The sequence below is a fragment of the Vombatus ursinus genome, unplaced genomic scaffold (assembly GCF_900497805.2).
Source record: "Vombatus ursinus unplaced genomic scaffold, bare-nosed wombat genome assembly UNPS02014828.1, whole genome shotgun sequence".
Lineage (NCBI taxonomy): Eukaryota > Metazoa > Chordata > Mammalia > Diprotodontia > Vombatidae > Vombatus > Vombatus ursinus.
The window spans coordinates 2,859,848-2,870,844 of NW_020954606.1; the positions used below are offsets into that span (position 1 = coordinate 2,859,848).

At 35.7% G+C, this 10,997-nt stretch overlaps 1 protein-coding gene across 1 annotated transcript in view; it reads right to left on the reverse strand.

Moving 5' to 3' along the window:
- FAM81B (family with sequence similarity 81 member B) overlaps positions 1–10,271 on the reverse strand; it is an 84,355-nt gene extending 74,084 nt beyond the window's left edge. Inside the window, exons 1-2 of the mRNA XM_027838497.1 lie at positions 10,197–10,271; positions 2,610–2,674 (exon numbers count right to left, since the gene is read on the reverse strand). Of these exons, the coding sequence (XP_027694298.1) occupies positions 2,610–2,653 (44 nt within the window). The 5' untranslated portion in view covers positions 2,654–2,674; positions 10,197–10,271. The remainder of the gene's footprint in view (positions 1–2,609; positions 2,675–10,196) is intronic.
- Between the last annotated feature and the right edge of the window lie 726 nt (positions 10,272–10,997).

Here is a 10,997-nt window from a genome sequence, read left to right on the forward strand (position 1 = left end):
TAGGCAAATTCTTCTGCCTCCATCCTCAATCCATTTCCATTTCTTCTTCAGCAGATTGACCTCTCTTTTATGCCCACTCTATCACTTAACTTCAATTTCTCCTTGTTTACTGGCTGCTTCCCTACTACTTACAGATATGTCCATGTCTCCCCCATTCTCAATAAAACCCTCCCTTGATCCATCCATCCCCACTAGCTGTCATCTTACATCTCTCCTTCCTTTGGTGGCTAAACTCCTTGAGAAGGCTGTCTACAATGGGTGTCCCTATTTTCTTTTCTCTCACTCTATTCTTAACTCTCTCTTATCTGGCTTCCTATCTTATCATTCAACTGAAACTGCTCTCTTGAAAGTTACCAGGAATCTCTTAATGGCCAAATCTCATGGTCTTTTCTCTATCCTCTTCCTTGTTGACCCCTTTTGTAGTCTTTTACACTGTTGATCTCCCTCTTTTCCTTGATTTTTATTCCCTTTATCCTCTCTATCCTGATTCTCCTATTGACCTGACCACACTTTCTAAGTTTCCTTTGCTGGATCTTTAATTAGGTCATGGCTGCTAATTGTGGTTGAACCTAGGGTTCTGTCCGGGGCCCAGTTCTCATTTCCTTCCCTACTATTTCATTTGATGATCTCATCAGCTCTCATAGATTCAATGATCATTTCTATACTGATGATTCTTAGATTACACAGTTGGCTGATAGGGAAAATAGAGTGAGCAAAGCTACAGAGTCAGGAAAGTACATGGCAGGTCTAGTAAATGGTGAATAAACTAATTTGGCCAAATGGAGGGATTTATAGGGAAATATAGAGGGAGAAAAAGCTGGAAAGGCATTGTGACTATCACAGTGAACCTTTCTCTTTGTATTAGTACTTACAACTTTCTAGGAAATGGCATGTTCCCCTATACTTTTTTTTTTAGCTACACAAAGAAATACAATCCATTGACTATCTCTCAATGATTTTTATTCCTTTTTCATTTCTTAGTCTATAGACAACCATTAGATTTTAACCAAATACACTTGGTTTCTATTAGAATTGATTTTTCTTCTTCCTTACAACGGGTTTCAAGTAAATTTAGTAAATGTTTATATAGTTCCTAAAAATGCCTAAGGCACAATATATAGCCTTATAGGTATATATGATGGTGAATAAAATAGTTTCTATCCATAAAGAAATGTTCCCTTACATAGATGTGATATGTTTTTATATATTTTTGTCCAGATTTGACTTTCTTTCTTCACAGTTTTTGAAGAGTTGTATGTCACTCTAATATTGTTTTACAAGTTTGAATTCTCCCATTAAAAGAATTAGAGTTACAAAATGGATCCAGAATCAAACCCTATCAATCTATTGCTTATAGGAAAAAAAATTAATGAAAAAAAGTGCCTAGATTTAAATTAGGAGGTCAGTCTAAAATATGTCAAGTTCAAAAAAAGCAGGAATGACTGTACTAGTATGTGATAAAATAGAACTCATACTAGAAAACCTTAAAAGAAACAGACAAGGGTATTATATAATGGTGAAAGAAAAAAACTGTATAACAAATATGTAACACTTTTATTTTATATGTAAAACAATTGAACAGCTAGTTAAATTTATAAAATAAAGCTTAGCAGTAACCCAAGAAGAAAGAGACAAAAATGTAATAACAATAGAAGACTTTATCACTCCATTATCAGGACATGACCAATAAAAGATCATCAACAATAAAGAAATCATGGATCTGAACAGTTTATTAAATAAAATGAAATTAACACATATATGGAGAGAACTAAATAAGAGAAGCAAGGAATATACATTCTTTTTAAAGTACACATAATGTTGTATGTGTGTGTGTGTGTGTGTGTGTGTGTGTGTGTATGTATATCCCTCCCCAGGGCAGTGAAGAGGTAAGAGAAAAGAAATTTAAGTATGAACTTTGGGAGATGTATGTAGTAGTAGAAGGTTTTGTTGCACTGCAGAATGCTTTAGCAAAAAATGATGTGGGGACCCTCCTCTCTCCATTTCTCATCTGACACTCCAAGCTAATAAATATTTTCAAAGCTTCATTTCAGCAGGCATAATTATCTTCAAGAGGATCTAAAGTAAGGACATGAGTCAGGGTCATTAACACTTTTTAGCCTATGCCTATGGTTTGGTCACACCTTTAACCATTTTCACTAAAGTCCGTTAGTTATTATTTCTTTGCAGACATACTCTGAATGAGATCCAGTTTTTTAAAAGCTGACCAAAGTAGTAACATGAATAACAGAAGGCAAATTTTTTTTATGTTATTGCCTACTTACACTTCACCTTCTCTCCCTTCCCCCACCCTGCTTTCATTACAAAGGGTTATCACAGTTATCTTGAAATTCATAGTTTGCTACATCTGATCTTCTGGAATTTTATTCATTTAATTTATAATAACAAAAAAGTTCACCAAGATTTGCTCTCCTTGCAAAATTTGCTTCCTCTGGAGAGCTGAAAGAAAGTACTGGGTTAGTTCCATCTACACTGTTGGCAAAGGAATAGACTAAGATGACCCCCAGGTTTCTTGTATAGACCTCTGAGTCTACAAGTAGGCATTTAAACAATAGAGTAAGTAGTTATAATTACTGGAAATATAGACTTACTTGGGAACATACTGAACCAGATCTGTGGAATTCTCAGTTGACATTCTGGCTGGAGGAAATCTTACCTAAAACAAAGATCACAGTTTTTAAAGATGTTTTTATCAGCTTTACAAACATTTGAATTTCAGAGAGTAGATACCTTATACATCACATCAAGGAAGTTCATTTAATCTCTTCTGTGGCTTATTTATATCACTAATGATGAAAATCAAAAGCCAAATCTAGAAAGACATTGGTCATTAGTGTCCTATAACTGTGATATCTATCACTCACTATGTGAAATTGAAACCCAACTACGTAATCTAAAATCTTCAAATATTGTTAAACATTTTCCTGTTGACTATCACACCAGAGCTATTCAGCTAATGCTAATTCAATTTGTTTAAAACATATAGCTCTTCCCTTTTTCTGAAGAAGAACTGGAATGTGGAGGCATTTACTAATGTTTTAAATGAGCAAAACTCATAAAAAGCCCTTTAACAATAAGAGTTCAGAAGTCATGAGTCAAACATCCATTATCTGTGGAATGGTTCAATTAGTTCAGAGTAACATCACATAGTGAATTATTTCTGGCATGTTGACTAAAGGTGAAAAAAAATCTATTCAAGTATTTTTGTTCCAAGAAAGTTCGAATGACAGATTATTGTACCCAATGTAAAGTACAGGTATACTCAACAACTTTGTCCATAAATTACTATGATTGAAGATAACTGGGCATACAAAAATTGGAAACACAACATGCAATGTAATGAGATGATATTATATTAGAAGGTATGAGAAAATAATTATGGTAATCATAATGTGTTTATCTTCATACTTATAATTTTAAAAATACTTTTATGAGGGAAGAGGTAGAATTGTAGAATGAATATAAGACTGTCCTTGGAATCAGGGAGACCTAGGTTCCAATTCTGTTTCTGGTACCTTAGCTGTGAGACAATGGGCAAGTCACTTGACCACTCCATGCCCCAAGTCTACTCTCTAAAACTATATCATAGACTAGTGCCAGTCTTCACTCCTGGATGGATTTCTGACATCTCAACTTTCCTTTACCAATGAAATCATGGGTTTAGGTTAAAAAGAAAAAAAATAAAAAGTTAAGTATGTGTAATGTGTATTTTATATATGCCTATATGTATGCTTATATATATATATATATATGATATATACATGTATACATATACGTGTGTGTGTATCTAAGTGAATACACACACACACAGAGAAAGAGAGAGAAAGAGAGAGAGAGAGAGAGAGGGCATACATATTTACCCTAATTTTAACCAAAAAAAAAAAATCACCGCATTATTTAAGTACTGGAAGTTTAGTAAGAATGGCATTCTATTTCAGTAGATTACAAGCTGGTGTCTGGTACACACGCACTGTATTTAGCATCAGGCAACTTTGATTAGTGTAATTATTATTAGAGAAGTAGTGTGACAGGGTGGAAAGAGGCCAGGATTTAGAATCTCAGAAAACCTAAATTCGATCCCTGCCTCTGACATACACTGCTTGTATGACTCAGGAAAAGTTCCATAACTCCTTACTGCCCCAGTCAATGCTCTAAGACTTTAGGTTGGTGAGCAGGGCAGGTATATATCTGCATTTTCAGAGGGAGTTTCCACATCAGCATCCTTTTATACTAGTGAAACCTCCAAACACAAAACAGGAAAAATCGAACCCGTGTAAATCTCTTAATGTTTTGCTTTATCTATAAAATAGGGATAATAATACTTGCATTACTTATCTCATCAGGCAGTTGTGAGGGAAAACATGTAACAAACCTTAATTCAAGTCATCAAGAAGCACTTATTAAGCACCTACTAATCCAATCCTATCAACATTTATTAAATGCCTACTATGTGCAAGGCACTGTGCTATGTACTGGAGATACAATGAGTTAAAAAAAAAGACAATACTTGTCCTCAAAGAGCTTACACTCTAAAGGGGGAGATAACACATAAAAGGAAGCAAGAAAGGGAGGCACCAGGAGGAACCTGGCATGGGTTCATCTTGTTCTATGGAGTTGAAACCAGGCAGAGCAGTACATGCAGAGTGGAGTGATCTGAGAGTCCAATTTCTGCTCTTTATAAAGGAAGGCATAGGGATCTTCCTCTAATCAGAGGGGAGAGGAGTCTAAGAGAGGTAGTGTTAGTCAAGGCTTGAGTTAAGTAGCCTGGGAGGGTCATCTTGTTCCTTGGAGTTGAATAAATTCAAGGTCACCAATTATTGGGGTGAGGATTCTCTATTCAACAGAAACTACTAGAAAACTAGAAGAGAATCTGGCAGAAATTAGGGTTAGACCAATATCTTAATTGAGATATGTTAATATGCTCTAAATGGATCGATGAACTAAATATAAATGGTCATATAGAGATAGGCATAGAGACGCTCCCTATGACAGGTTACATGATAAAAAACTAAATGAGAATAGAAGGAACTTTTACAACTATGGTAAGAGTTGGAATTTTAACTAAATAAGTTTGGAAGTGATAGTAGAAGATAAAGTAGACAATTTCAATGGCATAAAATCAGAAATTTTGTGCTAACAAAATCAATACTGGTAGAATTAGAAGAGAAATTAATCGTGAAAAATCTTTGTAGCAAATGTCACTGATAAAGGGGTCTGATATCTAAATATATAGGTAATTGATATAAATATATAAGTGACAATAAGTGATCAAAGAATATAGCAGATATTTTTCATAAATATACATGCAAGCTATCACCAACCATATGAAAACATGTTCAGAAAACACTTTTAATAAGAGAAATACTAATGAAAACAATTTAGTAGTTTTACCTACGCAAAGAAAGAAACAAAAACAGAAAGGAAGGAAAGAAAGAAACAAAGAAAAGAAAGAAAATAGTATCAATAAAACAGATACACAGGAGGAAAAAAAACATTCAAAAGGTGGCACAAACTGAAGAATTTTGTTATTACCTTGGTTAATTTAATACATACTTAAAAATACCCTTCCAATATATATGTGTGTATATACTCACACATATGTAACTATACACACAAACATACACATACATATATGCACACAGAAATATTACTTCCCTAACACAGCATATATACTAACTACATTTTTAATAGATATGAATATCTATTTATACATACCTATAGCTACAAATGAAAAATGAGAGAGGGTAAAGACTTATAAACTACTCAGAAGCCTCTTGTCATTATATGATAAATACTTTGAGAAAAGAGTCACAAAGCAAACACCAAACAACATCAGGAAAATAAAATTGATTGTATTTTAGCAGACAAGAAATCATTCATTACTGATGTGAGAGTCATTCCTGAATCAGTGATCTTTGCACAATGAGACAACTCACTTTTTAGAGCAAAAATCAAAATTAGTACAAAGTTAGAAGAATAAAAACAAACAAAAATAGGGTATTCAATTGACATGTATCTTGGACATGTCACCTGGGTGTCTTGAAGATAGCTCAATATCAGCATGTCCAAAACAGGGTTAAATATCTTTCCTCCTAGTCTCATTCTTCTCCCAAAGTTTCCTATTTCCATCAAACCACCATTCTTCCATTCTCCCAAGTTCATTGTCTTTGGTTCTTCCATCTTCTTCACTCCCTGTAATGAATCAGTTGTCAAATCTTTCTGAACATCTTTTGCATCTACCTTCTTCTCTGTAGTCATACAGCCACCAACTGAACATGGACCATCATAAACCCATACAGGCAAGAACCTGTATTGCAGTGACCTGCAGTGGCCTCCAAACTGGTCTCTCTGCCTTACTGTTGGCAAAGTTATTTTTCTTAAGTGCAGATCTGCCCCTGTCACTCCCCTCCTTAATAAACTTTAGTGGCTCCTTTTGCCTCTAGGATCAACTATGTACTCCTTTGCTGGTCTTTTAAAGTCCTTGACAATGTGGTCCCAACCTCTCTTTTATTTCCCAAGGTACCATGATGGATACAATGCTGGGCCTGGAGCCAGAAAGACTTGTGTTCAGGTCTAACCTCAGGTGATTACTACTATATACTACCTGGACAAATTGTTTAACATCTGTTTGCCTCAGTTTCCTCAACTATAAAATGGGGATGATAATAATACCTATTTCCCAGGGTTGTTGTGAGTAATCAGATGAGGTAATTGTGAAATGCTTAGCACAGTACACTACCACATTTAATAAGCATTACAAGTATTAATAGATGCGTGTTTCCTTTTCTTTCTTCACTTCAGTCTAGTCAAACTCGAATAAAGGAGATTAACAAGTTTCTCTGATAAAGGCCTCATTTCTCAAATAAATTCTCAAATTTATAAGCATAGGAATCATTTCCCAATTGATAAATGGTCAAAGGATATAAACAGGCAGTTTTCAGAAGAAGAAATCAAAGCTATCTACAGTCATATGAAAAAATGCTCTAAATCACTATCAATTACAGAAATGCAAATTAAAATGACTCTGAGATACCATCTCACACCTATCTGATTGGCTAATATGACAAAAAAGGAAAATGACAAACATTGGAGGAGATATGGAAAACTTGAGACACTAATGCAATGTTGGTGGAGTTGTGAACTGATCCAACCATTCTTGAGAGCAATTTGGAATTATGCCCAAAGGGCTCTAAAACTGTGCATACCCTTTACTCCAGCAATACCACTACTAGGTCTGTATCCCAAAGAGATAAAAAAAAGAAAAGGACCTATATGTACAAAAATAGTTATAACAGTTCTTTCTGCGGTGGCAAAGAGGGATGGAGGGAGAAAATTTGGAACTCAAAATTTTAAAAAATGTTAAAAATGATTTTTACATGTAATTGGAAAAATATTTAAAAATTTATATTTACTTGCTAATAATAGACTAATTATAAAGGATATCTATTTATTAAATATGTATTCATTAAAAAAGGATATCATCAAGGACATTTATATTTAAAAAAAGATGGACTGGTTAGGCAAGAATGAAAGGTAACAGGTAGACAGATTGAGGACTCTGCTGGTTTCTTTGCAATGTCAGAAGAAACTGAGGGAAGCCTCCAGCATTTGGGTATATCCTCTGTGGTGAATTTACGTGTGTGTGTGTGTGTGTGTGTGTGTGTGTCACACACACATACATACACACACATATGTACATATATATGTATATGTATGTGCCTGTATATATATATATATATATATGCATTCATTATACACTTAGGATAGAGAGGCATTGATGGGCTAAAATCTGCATCACTGGAGGAAACATCCAAGTTGAGGAGACTGCAGAGCTATGCAATTGCCCGAGGACAGAGAACATTTCGATTAGATCCCTCTTTCTGCTGGTTAGTTTCTGCTACCTGACCATTTCATGCCAATAAGTGTGTACATGTGTGTGGCTGCTGTATAGCTAGCACTTCAGCCAAACACAGAACCAAAGCCTAATTCAAGATTTCAGTCATTTTCAGTCTTGTCTGACTCTTTGTGACCCCAATTTTGGGCTTTCTTGGCAAAGATACTGGAGTGGTTTGCCATTTCCTTCTCCAGCTCATTTGACAGATGACGAACTGAGGCAAACAGGGTTAAATGACTTGCCCTGTGTCACACAGCTAGTAAGAGTCTGAGGCCAGATTTGAACTCAGGAAGATGAATCATCCTGAATCCCAGTCTGGTGCTCTGTGCATATTGTGCCACCTAGTTTACTGGAGAAGAAATATTTTCTAAGAAATAGGCAAATGTCCTTCATACAAATACCATGAAAAGGAAGCTTTAGGTACTAAAGGGCTTTTCCCATGACCTATGGGTGATCTCAGTAACAGTGCCTTGCTGTCCAAGTTAATTACTACAACAAAGATTTTCTTTTGCCCCTGGCTGTGTAGCTTCCCCATTTACCTATTCCACCCAACACTTGGGAATCCAGATTTTTTTACATGATTGTGCACAGTTTGCATTGTGGGCAGGGAGCATGAAAGAACAGATCTGCCCTTATTAGGCTCCTAGATGCTTAGATTTAGAGCTGCAAGGAATTACATAGGTCCTCTCAATCAAACTCCCTCATTTTACAGATGAGGAACATGAGACCTGAGAGTTAAAGTAGCTTGCTTTTGGACTCGGGTCTTCTGACTGTTTTCTTTGCTATTTCTGCTGTACCACAATGCTTCTCTTTCCTTCAGTCTCCATAAGCATATCATCCAGGTTTTCCCTGAATTACTTCTGACAGAAAAATCACTGTACTAGTGCTGTGGCGGTTATTAAGGACAGAATAGACATAACACCTACAAATGAGATATTTTCGAAGTGCTTAACACTGTGCTTGGAACATAGTAAGCACCATATAAATGCCAGCTATCATTATTATTATTATTATTATTATTATTAATTATTTTACTTTAAAACGATTGAGAGGAGAATAGAAAAATGCTATATCTATCTAGCCTCTTCCCCATACTGGTGATGAAGAGGCTAGGAAGGGCAAGATTTTTTCTTTCACTAAGAATCAATTAGACTTATGAGCTGTGTGACCCTGGGCAAGTCACTTAACCTAATTGCCTACCCCAAAAAAAATCAATTAGAGAGGCATTGCGGAATAAGAGAGTTGGTCTTGGAGCCAGGAAGACCTGTATACTAGCTCAAATTCTGACCCTTACTGGTTATGTGACCCTGGGCAAGTCACTGAATGTCTGTTTCAGTACCTCGGACAAGTAGAGCAGGTACTAATTTGCATTCATTGGTGGAAGGAGTTTCCTCTCCAGAAGTTCCTATACTGTGCAATGGAATTCACAGGTCTTGTCCAGCAGAATGAACCATCTTCCTTCTCTCTCTTCTAACCTCATTTTTTGACACTCTAGCCTAGAAATACTGTTGTCAAGGGAACCAGACAGTCCTATACCACAATCCAAAAAACCATTAAATTAGAACTTTTTTTTTACCCTCATGACAAATGTGATGGATACAGAGAAGCATGAAAAACTCCACATAAACTGAAGAAGGATGAAGTGAGCAGAGCCAAGAAAACAATATATACAATGACTACAACAATATAAACAGAAAGAATGAGATCGCTTGCACACACACACACACACACACACACACACACACAAACAAAAATGAATGCTGCAAATTTACAAAAAATAGGCATGGCTCAAAAGAAGAGACATCAGAAGTTCCTTGTCAGAACTTATCAGTTCTACCTGACTATCTGATTCTGATGCCTATCTAACTATTCTGATAACCAACTTCTGAGCTTGGTATTAGAAGTACCCCCAGCCCAACTCTTTGCAGAGGCAGGAGGTCTATGAGTGTGGTACATTGCTCATATTTTCAGACTTCTGTGATATTTTGGTCAGTTTTAATTTTTCTCTCTTTTTTCCTTTAAAAATACTATTTGCTATATGGGATCACTCTCTGGGAGGAGTAAAGGGAAGGATCTTGGGGAAAATTTTTGCTGATATTAAAAAAAAGACATCAATAAAAACTCATTTTAAAAACTGCCTTTTCCTAGTATCCAGTCTCTTCTGTGGGGATTGATTTAAGTCCTATGTCAGTATGTTTTGGAACCCTCTAAATAACATCAACATTACGAAAGACCTTAAAGCCAAATGTTCTCCCCGCAAATATCAAGACTCTGCAATACTTGCTTTTTTCCGTGTGGCACCAGCAGCATCTGATAGGGAGCCATCAATTGTATGGGTCTCCTAGTTGGCTGTCTCAGAGGGCCCTTTGTTTACTTCAGTCTCTAGGTTACCAGAATGCTGAATCAGATAAAGAACTGAATAAGCAAAGGAGATTATTCTTATTTTTCTTCTTAGAGTGCTGTTTCTAAGAGCTATGCAAAGACACTCTGGTAAAAAGCAGCTCCCAATGTAGAGGGGACTTTTTTTTTTCCAAATCTACTAACATCTAGAATATGAGAAATTGCTCATTATTCACAAGTGATTCTTTGTGATACTTCCTGGGGATATTCTTTAGGACAGTGACATCTTTTAAGGTCAAAGAGACATGAAAAGAATTATGGATGATTTGTCATAGCTTTTTGTCCCAATCATGAGGACTCTTTAGGTTTTAATTATTTCATGTCTCTGCTAAGAAATATGAATGAGAGAAAAAGATGATGCAGATACCTGAACTCATGATGCTTGGATTCATAGGTGTGTTAAAACAAACAAATGGTGTAGAGAGATATTTTTTTAAAACTGTACTATCAATGGACATTGCATCTTAACCATGCTTCAAGTATCTGACTGTCCAAGGGAAACACTGGACCTTGTGACTGCATGAGGGCTCTGTGATGTCAAAGGTTTGGCTCTTGCTCATTAAAGCAACGGAATCTAAAAACTGCTAGAATCTTTCATTGTTTTTCCTTCACAGCCCTTGTCAATGATGAAATGAAATCATTTATATGCAGTCTCAAGTTTGTAAGTCTGGGAGAGTTGCCATTG